We start from the raw sequence: 16,566 nt of genomic DNA on the forward strand, positions 1-16,566 counted from the left end.
GGGTGGGGTGCAGAGAGGGCAGTGCAAGGAGAGTGAGGAAGAGAGTTTTTGATAAAGATAGCAACCCCACCACCAGGATGAGGCTCAGGTCTGTCATACCGGAGGAGGGAGTAACGAGGAAGAGATATTAAGGAATCAGAGACATCTTGAAGGAGGAAAGTTTATGTTAAGAAGATCAAGTCTGGATTGTCAGAAGCAACCTGAATGGAGAGATCAATCAGGTTTGAGCGAAGGCCCCGGATGTTTGAGGTCCATACCGTTAATGAGGAGAGAGGAGGAGCATTGGGTGTAGGACAGGGGAGGGGTGGGGTAGGGTCAGATGAAGGATGAGAGGGGGAGGTAGGGAGAGCAGTTGATAGTGTGTCAGAGATTACAGAAGAGTTACAAGAGAGGGAAGGATGAGGACGACAAAAGGTTTGATGGTGATGGGATGAGGCACAGTGAGGGGTTGTTTGAGGGGGGGGGGGCAGAGGAAAGTAGACGGTTGGGGGAGGTGGAGGTATGAGATAGAACGGAGACGAAGTGGGGAGGAGGCAGCTTTGAGGAGGAGGTGGGAGGGGGAAGAATTTGGGAGGGATGGTTGGGGGGGAGATTAGAAGGGGAGGGGTTGGGGGGGAGTTTTGAATTGGTGGGGCAAGGGGGGAGTTTTGGAGGGGAGGGGCAAGGGGGGAGTTTAGGAGGGGAGGGGCAAGGGGGAAGTTTAGGAAGGGAGGGGAAAGGGGGGAGTTTAGAAAGTGGATGATTAATGAAAGACGAACATTTATCACAATTTGGGTTTATTGTGATTTTCAAGTTAGCGATCCGTTTAAGAATGATGGAGGAGGGGTGGAATGAATGGGAATTTATAGCATGTAGTGATTTAGAGTTATAAGAGATTTAATATTTTTTTGAAATGGAATGAGTTGGAGAAGAAATTGAAAAAAGCGTTTTAAATAGGAAGAAAAACAGCGTGTTGTAATAAACCACTGAATAAAACACTGCAGGGGAAAGTTTAAACATTTAAACAGAACCGTGAAGAACAATCTTATATTCACAAAAATACCAATGGGGAGAGGGAGCCGAGAGGGACAACCACGAGTCACGTGAACAGGGGAAAATGTGGAAGGCAAGGAGATAATGGGGGCGGGGCGAGACAGTGCACGTGGGCAGAATCACACGATGGGACAACTTCACATGTGGAGAATGGGAAATAAATGTTGTTGTTTTTTTTTGTTTGTTTGTTTTTGGGGGGATGGAGGGGGGTTAAAACGTGAGACAAATAGTAGATGTACGGGGAAGTTTGGGGGAGAAATGGAAATCTAAAAACCTTGCAAAAACAGCGAAGGAAGAAACAAACTTCGATGGGGGACAGGGGAAGCCTGAGGCAAGGCCGCAACACACGCAGCAAACAGAAACGATTAATTTATGAAAGATAAACACCAAGAAACTTCCAAGGGACACAAGATAGTTTCACACCCCGAAAGATAAATACAGTTTCGACAAAATACAATTGTGAACAATGGCTTACCTTTGGAAACGTGGAGAACGTGTGCAGCTTCGAAAATCCCTGCCATCGTCTCAAAGATCTCGCGACATCTCCCAAAGGGGGGAGACGAGCTAACGACGTCATGGAAAAAATGAAGTTGTTCTTCGATGCGGGAGGAATTCAGTGGGAGAATGTATGCGGTGTCTGTACTGACGGTGCTCCTGCCATGCTTGGTTCCAAATCCGGATTCCAAGCAAAAGTGAAGATGCTGGCACCACAAGCGAAAGGAACCCACTGTATGATTCATCGCTATGCCCTGGCTTGCAAGACTCTCCCTCTCTCATTGAAGAAAGTTCTTGAAGTCGTAATCATTATTGTTAACTACACCAAGGCAGGGGCTCTCAACACCCGAATGTTCAAGGAGCTGTGCAAAGACATGAACGCAGAACATGAAACGTTGCTGTACTTTTCTGCTCTATGCTGGCTTTCAAAAGGGAATGTTCTGAACCGCGTCTTTGAACTTCGTGCGGAAGTCAAACATTTCTTGAATCTTCAAGGGAAACATGACCTCCTGCAGCATTACGACGAAGAATTGTGGAACAAACGACTTGCTTATCTTGCTGACATTTTCGAGCAGCAGAACCAGCTGAACCTCAAGCTCCAAGGAAGAGCGACTAATATTATTCTTTTCCACGATCATCTCAGAGGATTTGTTGCCAAGCTCCAAAACTGGCGCAGGAAAGTGAACACAGGAAACATTGCTATGTTCGAAAGAATGTCTGAATTGCAAAACAGCATGGGAAGAGAGCTTGATTCCTTCTTCTTTCGTGTATCATCAGATGGCCAGCTCAGTGTCGTGCAGCCATGCCCTCGTCTCTGGTCCTACGTCGAAGAGGCCGGCTTCTGAAGGTGGTCTATATAGGGGGCAGGTGGTAATTATGTGTTCGGCAGTCTGCTCAGGCTCGCCGCACTCGCACGCGGCGCTGTCTGCCAGGCCACACATCTTCAGCGATGATTTGAAGCGGCCGACCCCCGTACGTAGATGGTTCAGTAAGGTCCATTGCAGGCGTGGTAGGTCTTCTCCTATGATGCCACCTCCTGGGTCCCAGATGTAGCAGTGGATGCGGGTGGGCCTGGCCGTTTCCCACACCTGCTTCCAAGATGCCGCCAGCCATGCGCTTCTAGACAGGTCCTCACGGATAGAACTGAGCATCTCTTGTGCCTCCTTGTTGTAGGGATGGCGGGACTTGAGTCTGCTTGGAGGCGCCACTATCGTTGTGGTGTTGTGCAGGATGTGCCAGTCGTGTTTCTGGGCATTCTTTGCCAGGGCGAGGGTAGCAGCCTCCCATCGGAGGCCGGCCAGGGCGATTCCTGCTAGGACTGGCAGGTGGAATGCCGGGGTGGGCTTCAAGCAACCAGCAACAATGCGGAGGGCGTTGTTAATGGCAACATCAACCTTTCTCACGTGTGTGCATCTGCTCCAGGCTGGGGCGCAGTATTCGGCTGCAGAGAAGACCAGGGCTTGTGTGGATATTCGTAGGGTCTTGGCGGAGGCTCCCCAGGTCGTACCAGCGGGACGTCGGATAAGCGAGACCCTTGATGTCACCTTGGCCTCAACTTCTTCCAGGTGTTGCTTGAAGGACAGTATCTGATCTAGGCATACACCGAGGTACTTTGGGGCTTGCTGGAACTCCAGGCATTTGTTGTCAACGAACACATCCAGTTCCCTTTTTGCTTCTCTGTTGTTAAGATGGTATGCGGCTGACACTGTCTTACCAATGCTGAGCTGCAAACGCCACCTCCGGAGGTAGGCTACCAATGTGCCCATGTCTTGGTTGATACCGTTTTCCATCGCCTTCCATGTTGGTCGTCGCAGCATGATGGCCAGATCGTCCGCGTAACCGCACTTTCTGGATGTTGTATCCGGCAGGTCGTATATGTAGATGTTAAACAGCATCGGCGAGAGAACAGAACCCTGCGGGACACCATTCCTCAGTCTTCTGAGCCTGCTGCGCTGGCCGTCGCTGGTCTGTAGGACGAAGCTGCGGGTTGACAGCATCTCCATGATGAAGTTTGCCATATGCCGGTCTGGGATTGTCCTCAGCAACTTCAGGTGGAGTCCACGGTGCCAAACGGTGTTGTATGCAGCTGTCAGGTCCAGGAACACTACGCCAGCTTTCTCATTGTCCTGGAAGCTGTCTTCGATATCTTGTGTGAGTAATGTTACCTGATCCACTGTTGACCTGCCACGACGGAAACCGGCTTGTTCCCGCGGGAGCTGTGGGTCCACCACTGGGTCGATGCGGCTGTGGATCATCCTCTCCAGAATCTTAAATGGGACACAGAGCAACGAGATCAGTCTGTAGGACTTGGGATCTTCCGCAGGTTTGTTCTGCTTTGGCAGGGCTATAACGGAAGCACGGCGCCAGGTCTTCGGGAGCTTGGACCTCCAGAGGCACGACGGGAAGAACAAACACAGCCAACCAGATGTTGTTGTGCTCTGGTGGATGACGAACTCCGGATGGATGTTATCACGGCCTGTTGCCTTACCTGGCTTGAGTTTGCTCATGGCCGCACTGAGTTCGGCTGCTGTGAAGTCTCCAGAGAGATTGGCATCGGCGCTGGCCACCCTGGAGAGAGAAGACACCTCACGCAATGTCAGGCAGGCAAAGTTTTTGTCTGCATCCGGTAAGCGACCATTCTTCCGGAGCTGGGAAGCATTGGCGTCTGCTGTCACCAGGCACCTGAATGGCATTGTATTTCTGCCTGTCAGCTGGTTGATGGTCTGCCACACCTTTCGACTAGAGTGGGTAAAATCGATCGACTCAACTATTTCAGTCCATCTGGTCCTACGGGTGGCGTCCAGCTTCTGGAGTAGTGCTGTTGCAGTCGCGTCCACTTCTTCCCTGGAGCTAGCCTGCTGATGGTTGTGCAGGAGATGGCTGCACTCCTCGTCCCAACCTGGGATGTAGTTCTTGTTGAAGCCACGCGGGATGTTTTTCTTTGCTGCACCTAGGAGAACCTTACAATAGGCTGCGTATGCGGCGTCCACATCAGCAGCTTCTGGGTTCGGGAGACCGGCTGTTCTTCTTTCTGTCTCTGCAGCAAACGACTGCCAGTTAGCCTTCCGGAAGTTCCATCACTTGACAGGTCTGCCCGCTACCGGCTGCACCAGTGATGGCACTTTGATGATGGACGGTCGGTGGTGTGAGTGGGGGAACCTGTCAATGATGCATCTCTCAGGCTGCGGGTCATTGGTGCGGCACACGGCGAAGGCCAGGTCCAGATTGGTGTAGGTGTTCCAGTGCGCAGAGAAGAAGCTTGGAGGATCTTTTGGGTCAAACAGCAGCAGTGCATCGGCGTTGGAGCCCCAGTCGCTCAGCATCATTCCGTCTGGTGTTGTGTAGTTGTAACCCCAGTCTGTGTGTTGACAGTTGAGGTCACCTGCATAGATGGCGGGTGCAGTAACGGACGGGAGTGATGATGCCATCAGCGCTGATGGAGGAGGCTTATATACGTTGACGACCGATGTTTCCTGGATTTTGGTGACCAGCCACTCGATGTTGGAGCCTGGTGGAGATTGGCTAATGGCTGTCCAGCTTAGTTCAGTCCTGACGAAGGTTGCCATTCCATGCTGTTTACTGTGGATGGACCCAGCGAGAAGGAACCCAGGCAGCTTGAGGTTGTCGTCAGCTGCACAGTGTGTCTCTTGTAGGAGAACGACTGCTGCCTTGTTGAAGTCGGCGAGGTGTCGTATGACTTCGAGCTTGGCGGTGGTGAGGCCCTCGACATTGAGTTGGAGCACTGACAGGCCTTGGTTTTCGATGGTCGGAATGGCCGCCCGTCCTGAAAAGGACGTTCTATGCCTTGGTCTTGGTCTTGACCTTGGCTTGTACCTTGGCCTGCCAGCTCGATGATTGTGTGGCGACATTAGTTTCACAATTCTTGGTACTTGTAGGGAAGGCCGTGGAGAGGCTGTCGTCTTCTTCCCCAACTTCCCCTTGTCGTCTTCAAGCTTTATCCCGTACTGAAAAATGACATTCTTGAGCATCTGCAGTCACTGGAGCTAGAATTTCATAAGTATTTTCCTGATTTAGACGACAATGAGGCAAAAATTGTGAGGAATCCTTTTTCCATCAACCTTTGCATGGAGAGCATGCCGGAGGCAATGCAAAATGAATTCCTGGATCTCCGAAATGAATAGTTTGCCAAAGACACATTCGAAGAGAAGAGCTTGACGGAGTTTTGGGTGGGAATGGGTCGCTACACTAATATCAGCCAGATAGCTATCCGGGTGCTTCTGCCATTCTCGTCTACCTATCTCTGTGAAGAGGGGTTTTCCACGATGTTGAGTATCAATTCGACATAGCGTAATTGGCTCCACGTGGAAGATGACATCGATATCTTGTGCCCTGGCATCCTGACAACCTGACAACTCAACCACGGATACCCCAATTGGCAGCTAAAATGCAATTTCAGTCATCCCACTGAGTTTTTAATTCACTTTTATGGTGCATGCATCACGTCCCTCGTTTTGATTACCTGAGTTGTTGTCGAATTGAGTTTCTTTTTGTGAGATTATAACACACTGCGTTAAATACAGACAGAACAGAGGTTTTTAGTTTTCACATATTCTTGACTTGGAACCTTTTCATACTGTTTTCTTGTGTGACAGTTCTATTTTATGCTGTCCATAGTGTTGCTACTGATAATATTAAAATCTCATATCAAACATGCATCATTCGAGCGACGTTGCTTTGTTTGCTTCTTCCAAAAATGATGCAGTTGGGAGCCAGTAAAGAATAGAAAAAAACGATGGAACTAAATGTTCATGTTGGCCACTTGGAATTCCTCATTTTCTGTGTAATAGTATAGGCTCTGGGGGGTTGCTTGTGTACATCTCTCTTCTACGGCAAAACTTTTGATTTTCCTGTTCTATATGTTGAGACCCTTGGAAAAAATCTGGGTAACACTCCCAGATCAAGTACGTTTTTTCTGCACACCCCAATACGTGATTATGACTTGAGGCCAATTAGCCGAAATAGCAAAATTCAGTTTTCATGGAATAATTCAAGAGTAGGCAGCTTTAGATTCAAATGTAACATTTATTTATCATGTTTAGACATAACTAACACATTTTTAGCATGGTTCAATACTATAAACTGTCTTTTTTAGGAAAAAAAACACGTCATTTAGCTTCTTTTTCTCCAAAAATCACTTTCAGTTTGAAAGGCGCTCAAAATCCGATCACCTCTCATACACCCAATTATGTAGATAAAGCAACCAAAATTTGTCAGAAGCTTCCTTATGAAGCCCTTTAATAATCCCATGCATCATATTTATGATTCATTATATTGTATAGTGACAGTGGGGTCAAATGTTAACAAAGGTTACCCCTACCCCAAAAAGCGGTATAAACCAAAATTGGTTAAATTGGTCTAACTTTAGAAGTAAGTGTGATATTCGGCTGATTTTGGTGTCTATGTATGGGTTTTTGATAGCAAGCTATTCATTGGAACCATAATCAACCCCTTTTGAATATACCTAATTTGCATAATTTCAAAATGGCCGCCAAACACCTCCTGGCAATGATGTTGACTAAATTTCGCTCAAAATTCAGCTTAAGCAAAACTATTACACTTACATAGCTTAAGGATTCATGAATTAAAATCATAACATGTCCACAAACCCAATATAACTGTCATAACAAGGAAGCGCGTGCTGTCAATTACCACCATTTACCACCAGTGCAACTTCAATACATGTACTCTTTATCAAGCGACAGGATTCTTGCAGGCATCAGGGGAAGCCTTTTTGCAATGACAAAAATTTACACATTTAACTATGGCGGTCCTACAGGGGCATGTTGACCTGGCACACTTAGTGCATGAACAGACAACTGTCCAATGTGATTCTAGAGTTTTCCACGTTGTCTCAGGTATCAGCTGTTCCTTGTCATGCGTATAACCACAATCCTCTGGCTTAAGTGCGATCACATTTTCAGAATCTTGATGAAGCTCCAAAGCATGCATGATATTGTAGGCATTGAAAAAGCTACGCTTCATATGTGGCAGGAGACCTTGGCTGGTTGGTGGCAGGTTGTGATGAGAACTCCCTTTGACATGATGGAAGATCTCCGCACGCAAGTTCGAAAATTTCTTCGCATCGCTTTTTGGTTTCAGTACTTTGACCAAGTAGGATTCTGCATTCTTGATCAAAGGCTGAGAAAAGGTCGGCAACCCTCCAAAGTGCTTCAATAACTTTTCTGGCTCGGCATTCAAGGCGGCTTTCTTGGTCCCAACTTTGCTAGTGATATCACATCCTGTAAGACTGTGTACGGCAGGAAGAACAGCACAGAGTTGACATCCGATGCGCTCGAACAAGGTATGAAGGGGCACATACCGAGTGCTATCTCCAACTCCAGCTCGTACCCACAGCTCCTCTAGGTCATGTTGGAGAAAGACAGGCATGTGGTGGAGCAAGGCAACAACTACATCAGTATCATTGGAGATGACAACACATATTTTGTGTCCTTCTTTGAGCGCGTCCAAAACATGAAGGAGTATGCGAAGATCCGCCTCTTCAAATGTGGATTGAAGGTGTACCAGTGCGCTCTCATCTCCGTTGTGCATTTTCATACATTTCCAATCCTCGTTCTCTCTGGTCACCTGTCCGAGTACAGTTGGGTACTGACCGGTATTTGCAATATTTGAACGAACATGGCTGTAGATCAGTTTTTCAAGGAGAAGTTTGTTGTTGTTGGAAGGCCAGAATGTGTTCATATCCTTAGGTAGTGGTGTTGATGGCTCTATTGAAGTATATTCGATGGGTAGAGTGTCACTTCGCCTTTTCCTCTCGCTGTCCTTCACTGATGGGTCATCAGAATACATGTCAAAGACATAGTCAGTCCGCCCAAACCGATGATATATGGCCGAAAATGACATGAAATTTGATAGAAGGTCATTGAATTTGGAGAGTTTCGTAACATTAACCTTTCGGATTGTGGCCATGATGTCAACTACAAATGATGCGTCTTTCCGATGACTATATGTAAATTCTTCCGGTTTTAGGTGCGTCTCCAACTCCTACAGTAGCTGGCTCTTTGCTGGTTTAGTCATCATTCCTGCATCATCAAACAACACTGGGGAGGGAACAACATCGTACTTTAAGAGATCATCAGTGGTGAGGCCACGCTCCCGAGCTATTTCTATGTTTCTCTCAGCGATGTTCATCTCCTTCACTGTCGTCTTGGTAGTCTTCTGTGGCTTCTTTCGAAGAGTTTTCATCGTCTTCAAGTTTGTGCGGTGAATGGTACTGCTTATTCGTTCAGTCTTGGTGACAAACCTTTCCTTTCTGAATTTCAGGTACTTCTCTTTTCCTTTTGAAAAGGCATTGAGCATGTCAGTTTTTATATCATCGGACATAACCTCTTTTGTCACAAAGTTTTGTAGTGTTTTGGAAGCGTCTAGAGACAGAGAGGACCCCTTCTCTTCAATGAATCTCATCATCTCCTGAATATGTCCTTCTTTGCGGTTCGTTGTGGCTTGAGATGATTCGTGGTGGCTGTAAGTCTCATGTGTCCTGTCAATCACATCACTGTATTGCCGATGTAGGTTCTTCACTGCCATCATTTCATGGTATATTAGGTCCCACTGGGCGACATACTGTTTTTGCTTTGCATGTCCAATGACTCCATCGCTGCACTTAGATGAAAGGTTAATGCTTTGCTCTAATTTCTGGTCTCCTCCAACAGCGGTGAATCGGCCGGGTATCTCTCTGATTGAAAAATTGCCTTTGGCAAATTGTTCATGAACTGATGGTGCAGTCTCAGGTAGACGTCGCATGTCTTCAAGGTAGAGAGAACACCATCGCAAGTAGTTGGTCGAATCGAATGCCGCAAACAGGTTCAATGCACGCTGGACAGCGTCAAGATGCAGTTCCCAAATCCCTTCACGATCAGCTCTCAACAGATCACGGACAATATCCATCATTTGCAAGAACTGAGTCCAGAACTTGAAGTTTTCATTGGTATCAGACCGTGTTTGGATGAATCTGTTCAAATCTTCGACCAACGTTTTTGATGCATCAGCAAACTGAACCATATACTTCTGACTATCTGTGATGCATTTCTCCTTGACACTAGACTAGAGGTTCGTCAGGATGGCAAGCTCATGTATATATTGGTCGATGCCTTTCTCGGAGAAGAATTCTTTGTACTGGAGGCGTTCAAAGGCTTCAGCAAGGAGCTGCATACCCTCAAGACAGCGGCTGTAGTGACCTCCATGTAGAACAGAATTCTCGATGACAGTTGGACCAAAAACACCAGCCTGCAACCATGTGATGTCCACGCCACTTCCATCCAGGAGTTTGCCAATACATTTCAAAACAGTTTTCACTAAGTGAAACTGTAGTGAAATTATACCAAGGTGAACCCAGGGGTGCTCGCCACGAAAGGGGCCGTCTATAAGACCCGGGACACTCGGGGCGTGCGGACACTTCGGTGGGACTCACTGTGACATTATCCAGTAGTTTGAATGGTATGTACGCCCCCAAATGCTGCGCTGATGCTGCGCTGCGCTAACCATTGTTATATCGAAGCTGCCATTGCTGTGCTTGAAATGCTCTGATTTAATGCCTATTGCTGCATTTATTGTTACAGGAGATATTGCCGATCTAAATGATATTAAAGCCTACCCAGAGGAAAGTCGTGTCTGCGCTTGATTTTCACGACATTTAATATCATTTAGTTCACCAAATGGCTGACCACAAGATGATCGTGGTTCCGATTCTCGGAGCCGACCCTCAAGCTGAAGGATCTGCATCGGAGTTTGCTCACTGGCTCAACACACTGCAGAATTACTTCGCTGCTCACGAGACAGAGCCAACCGCTGAGATACAGCTGTCCGTGTTACAGTCCAAGGTCCATCACACTGTGTACAAGACCATTTCTCGATTTGAGACGTATGATACGGCCCTGGACGAGCTGAAGCGCCTCTACATAAAGAAACGGAGCGCTGTGCATGGCCGGCATCAACTCTCTCAGTGACGGCAACAACCGTCTGAATCGATCGATCGCTTCGCGCAGGAGCTGCGCTACTTATTGGCAGATTGCGTGCAGGACGTCCGGACTCACGAGCAAGTGCAGGACGATTTGCTCCGAGATGCATTCATATCCGGAATTAGTTCTGGAGTCTTGCGGCTGCGTCTCTTGGAGGTCGCGGAGCTGACATTTACAGAAGCACTACGGCTGGCACGCGTATACACAGATGCTCGAGAACAATTGACCGCATATGATCACCCACGAGTCGTGGCGGGGACCTCGCAACTCGCGCGACCCGAGAGGGCCATCGCCGAGGATACGGAGGAGGACCCGACCCCCACGACGGCCGAGTCCCTGGGTGCTCCGGAAGCGGACTCCGCATCCGGCCTCACTGCAGCCGCCGCTGCCAGGCCACGGCCTGCCCGGTATGCAAAATGTTATTTTTGTGGCAATCGGCAGCATCCCCGCTCTGAATGCCCGGCCCGAGAGGCGACTTGTCACCTCTGCTCCACCAAAGGCCATTTTGCAAAAGTCTGCAGAAAGGCCGCCCGGGGCACGCATTCCCGAGCGACCTTGAATGGGCTCATCGCGGAGCCAACGGATCGAGCACCGGACGGGGCGCCTTGCACAGCTTTGATGAGCCGCTCTCCTCCTCGCGGGCCTCTGGCTTCTCGCCCGACCTTGGTGAGATACGTCGGGCCGCCGAAACAAATGGCGCGAATGCGACCGGTCACAGAGCATCTAGCCTTGACTGGCTTTCAAACGCCTACTTCAAATAAGCGACATGCACCCACTTTGGAAATGCCTCTCGAAGTGTGGCAAACGCAGCACGTGACTCGAGCGCCATCTGATGACAGCTTTTGCGAATTACATGCTTCCCTTCTGGCATGTCAATCTGCAGATGGCAGAAATCTTTCTCACGTGGCTCGAGCGCCATCTGACGGTAGCTTTTGTGAATTACATGCACCCGCTTTGGCATATGACTCTACAGATGGCAGAGATCTTTCTCCCGTGGCTCGAGCGCCATCTGGAGGCTGCTCTCATGACCACCCCACACCCACTCTGGCAAATGAAACTACCGAAGAGCCAACTGACTTCAATGCTCCTGCTGAGGCCCGAAGGATTGCAGCCGGCGTGGGATCCACCCGCGAGGCGCGATCTTCTCGCCCGGCCGGAACTATACCTGCCGGGTCTGCCGGCCTAGCGCAGGCCTTCATTCCGCTCACGGTCGCGGGCGTTTTTGCGCAAGCTTTGATTGATACGGGATCCACGGATAGTTTTATTGATCAGCGTCTCGTGCATCAACATGTGTGGCCGGTTCTCGGGACAACCCGCCGGATCTTCATGGCATCTCAGGGACTTCGGTTGAGCACAAAAGGGGCGTGTCGATTGAAACTTGTGATAAATGGACGCACGTTCCCGGACGTGTATCTCATGGTATTACCGGCCTTATGCGCTGACATTCTGTTAGGACTTGATTTCCTTAAGCGGCATGGTCGTTTGGAAATAGACTTCGGAGGGCCGGACACGCTCGCTGTGTGTGCCCTCGCTCAAATGGACATGGAGCCACTCTCACTGTTCCCCAACCTGACCACTGATTGTACCCCTGTAGCCATCAAATCGCGGCGCTACTCTCGCGCGGACGCGCAATTCATTGCGGAAGAAACGGCCCTGCTCTTGAAGGACGGTATCATAGAACACAGTAGGTCTCCGTGGAGGGCCCAAGTCTTACTGGTGCGGAGTGAGGCCCACCGCAGGCGAATGGTAATCGACTATTCGCAAACGATTAATCGTTTTACACAGCTGGATGCCTACCCATTACCGGGGATGGACGCCCTGGTATGCCAGGTGGCCCTGTATTCCGTTTATAGCACTCTCGATCTACGTAGTGCGTATCATCAAGTCCCCATCTCTAGGGCTGATCGCGTCTTTACAGCCTTTGAATCGGGTCAGCGGTTGTACCAGTTCACGAGACTTCCCTTTGGGGTAACGAACGGCGTCGCTTATTTTCAGAGAGCTATGGATGACCTCATTGCGAAGGAGCATTTGACGGATGTCTTTGTCTATCTGGACAATCTTACGGTGTGTGGGTACGACCAGGCGCATCACGACGCTAATCTAAAACGCTTCCTCGAGGTCACGCGGAAATATCGCTTAACCATGAATGAGGCGAAGTGTCAATACTCTCTACGCACGGTAGACCTTCTGGGGTACACCGTGACCCATGGCTCCGTCTCTCCGGATAAGGAGCGTCTGCGCCCTTTGCTCGATATGGCTCCGCCTAGCGATCGGGCTTCGCTGAAACGCGCTCTAGGGCTGTTCGCCCACTACTCAAAGTGGGTGCAAAATTTCTCCGCTAAGCTCCGCCCCCTCGTGGCCTGCGACACTTTCCCCATGGGCCCGGCCGCCCTGGCGGCCTTCGAGGGCCTTAAAGTCGACATTGCTGGCGCCGCTGTCGCAACGATTGACGAGAGTGCCTCTTTCGTTTTGGAGAGTGATGCCTCGGATCATGCGATAGCGGCGACTCTCTCCCAAGGAGGCCGCCCTGTGGCTTTCTTCTCGCGGACTCTCATCTCCGCCGAGCGGAGGCATTCGTCCGTCGAAAAGGAAGCGTACGCGATCGTCGAATCAATTCGGCGATGGCGTTCGTATTTGCTTGGGCGGAGTTTCCAAATTATCACGGACCAACAGAGTGTTGCGTTTATGTACGACACCTTACATGCTCAGCGCATTAAGAATGAGAAAATCACCCGTTGGCGTATCGAACTCGCCGACTTCTGCTACACCATCAAATACCGCCCGGGGAAGGATAACCTGGTCGCTGACGCCTTATCAAGGCCGGCCACTTGCGCGGGGGTCGTATCTTTGGAGGGGCTGCGCACTTTGCACAGCACTATGTGTCATCCCGGGGTAACGCGCTTCGCGCATTTTGTGCGCGCGGGCAATCTGCCGTACTCGATGGAGGACATCCGCCGCATTTGCCGTGATTGCGCAGTCTGTGCGGAACTCAAACCGCGTTTTTATAGCCCCCCTCTGGGGACACTCGTTAGGGCTACTAGACCGTGGGAGCGCTTGGCGATGGACTTCAAAGGGCCGCTGCCAATGTCGAGCAACTCTCGCTATCTGCTCACTATCGTCGATGAGTATTCCCGATTCCCCTTTGCTTACACGTGCGGGGATATGTCGGCTGCCACGGTTATTCGGTGCCTGCAGAATTTGTTTTCTATGTTCGGGTATCCGGCCTACGTGCATACCGATCGGGGTGCGGTGTTCCTGTCCCAGGAAGTGAGGGGCTACTTGCTCCAAAATAATGTCGCTTCGAGCTACACCACCCCGTACCGGCCCCAAGCTAATGAACAGATCGAACGCTTTAATGGGATTATATGGCGGGCCGTCATGCTAAGCCTTCGGACCCTCGGCCGAGGCCTCGATAAATGGGCGTGGTCGCTGCCTGCCGCTCTAAACTCGATCCGGGCTCTCCTATGTACTGCCACCAACCAGACTCCTCACGAACGACTGTTCCACCACCCTAGAAGCTCCGGCAGTATCCAGTCTTTACCCAGCTGGCTCGCTGAACCGGGGCCTGCCTATCTCAAACGAGCGGTTCGCACTAGCAAGTACGACCCCCTTGTTGACAAGGTGCAGGTCCTCCAGGCTAATCCCGAGCATGCCCGCGTGTTAACGGCGGATGGCCGCGAGTCTACTGTCTCCGTACGCCATCTCGCCCCTTGTGGGGACGACGACAGGGTTATCGACGAACCCGTCTACGAGTCTATGGACTCTATCGAAGCTTCCCCTATGGAACTACCGCTGTTACTCCCGTCGTCCCCCGCCCCCGTGCCCGAAGGCGCAGGGGCGCCCCCTCTGACTCCAACCTCCGGCGGCTATTCCGACGCGGGAGACTCCGGGCTAGGGGACGCCGTGCCCGGTAGTTTCCGAACACGAACTGGCAGGGAGGTTCGCCGCCCCGACCGCTACGGGTGGACCGACTGACGTGGATTGACGTAACCCTTTGGTTTATTGCTGATGCTTGCTTGCAACTGCCGAGCGGTAGTATAGTTTTAACGACGGGGAGAATGTAGTGAAATTATACCAAGGTGAACCCAGGGGTGCTCGCCATGAAAGGGGCCGTCTATAAGACCCGGGACACTCGGGGCGTGCGGACACTTCGGCGGGACTCACTGTGACATTATCCAGTAGTTTGAATGGTATGTACGCCCCCAAATGCTGCGCTGATGCTGCGCTGCGCTAACCATTGTTATATCGAAGCTGCCATTGCTGTGCTTGAAATGCTCTGATTTAATGCCTATTGCTGCATGTATTGTTACAGGAGATATTGCCGATCTAAATGATATTAAAGCCTACCCAGAGGAAAGTCGTGTCTGCGCTTGATTTTCACGACAGAAACGTTCCCAGGCATGGAACCAGGGTCCTGAATTCCTCTGGTCTCAGCAGTTGTATATCACGGACGATGCAATAAACACCTTCATCACAATACATTGGTATCTCATTTTGAGTCAGCTGAGAACCAATGTCCATAAAGTTCTTCATAGCCGTATAAACTGTCGCGTACTCTGTAACTGGATGCGGCAGAACAGGCACAAATGCAAGATTCTTTAATGGGATGGCCTCCTCCGTCCAAACAGAGTTGCTAGCACTCCAAGATGGCATTGTTTGTGATTCGGGGTAGATGGACACTTCATCATGCATGACGTTCAAGCGTGCGAGGGACCAAGAAATATCCTTCAGTTTTGCTGCATCGGCTTCGGAGGAAGTGTAAGGCAGTTCGGGCACTTTGTAAGTTGCTGGGATGTCAGCACGGCGTGCAGGCTTGTGAAAGTCGACAGTACCTGGCATTTTAATATTAAAATGAATGACTGTGGACCATGTGTGACCTGCGTGTCAGAAATCTTTGGTTTACTGGTCGACGACGGGGGTTTGTCTTGGTAGAGAACAGTCACAGTGTCATGTTCAGATACATTTGCCCCCTCATGGTCCCAGTTGTCAATTGCACCGGAGGTGAATTGCCCAGGATCAAAGTGTGACGGCAGTGAAACGCGGTCGTTGTTGTGCTGTGCTGTAAACGTGGCAAGGTCATGTTGGTACCTACGCAGCTCCGGGTAGCTGATTGCTAGTCCTCCGTGGTTTAGAACTGTAGTTACAATTTTGCCACCACGCCGAAGACCATGAACTGATTCTGCATTCATAATATGCATTGGAGTTCTCTTTCTACCGCAGTGATGGATATAGTACATGACTTGGAAGACAGATTGTATCTTTCTGCAACGCTGTGTGGAGAGGCTGTTACCTGATGGCTTGCTACCGGTATCGTAGTCATCATCATCTTCTTCATCCTCATCAACTGGTTCATCACTTTCTGTCATGACAGCTTCGGCTGCTTTTGCATGTGTCAGGATTGAAATTGTACAAATGACTGAAAAAACGTAGTACAGGTTCAGGGATATTCATCTCGCTCAAGGAATGCTTTAGATCATGCGCATCACAAAGCTATCGTCAAGGCCAAAATCATACTCATCTAGAGCCTTCCTAATCACACCAGCGCATACCTGAACAGGATCAAGGGAACGAATGCGCTCAGCTAACACTTTCTTTGGAACACTGAATACCATCATTGATTTTTTGAACGAACTGGGATATGTAAAATCAATCTCATTACCAAAAGTGTTCAACAAGAAAACTTTTACATCTCTATTACGAAAGTTACATTTGTCATCAATATTGTTCAAAGAGTCTCTGATAGCACTAAGTTCATAACCCCTCCCTTCTTTTAGGCCTTGCTCTAACTCTTTAACAACCTGATTCCAAGCAAGCTGTTTCTCAGACACTTTTGGTATGGAAGCTTTATCACGAGAGTCATACTTATACAAGTATTTAGTCATGCAGTCCCTGTGGTAGTACAGATCTGCTCCAAACACAGAATGCGCATATTGAAGGTCGCACGTTCGGGTGAACACATCATCTTGAAAGAAGTTTGTCGCAGCCAGAAAGGCTGAAGCACGGCCTGATTCACTAATGCGATATTTCGTGTACTGTTGTTTGT

The 16,566-nt window shown here is 49.6% G+C and overlaps 1 protein-coding gene across 1 annotated transcript in view; it reads left to right on the forward strand.

The window, feature by feature from the left end:
• LOC137422704 (extracellular calcium-sensing receptor-like) overlaps nucleotides 1-16,566 on the forward strand; it is a 129,916-nt gene that overhangs the window by 85,442 nt on the left and 27,908 nt on the right. The window contains exons 5-6 of the mRNA XM_078771250.1: nucleotides 3,570-3,678; nucleotides 3,851-4,275. Of these exons, the coding sequence (XP_078627376.1) occupies nucleotides 3,570-3,678; nucleotides 3,851-4,275 (534 nt within the window). The remainder of the gene's footprint in view (nucleotides 1-3,569; nucleotides 3,679-3,850; nucleotides 4,276-16,566) is intronic.

The sequence above is a fragment of the Myxine glutinosa genome, chromosome 1 (genome assembly GCF_964187855.1).
Source record: "Myxine glutinosa chromosome 1, kmMyxGlut1.1, whole genome shotgun sequence".
Taxonomy (NCBI): Eukaryota; Metazoa; Chordata; class Myxini; order Myxiniformes; family Myxinidae; genus Myxine; species Myxine glutinosa.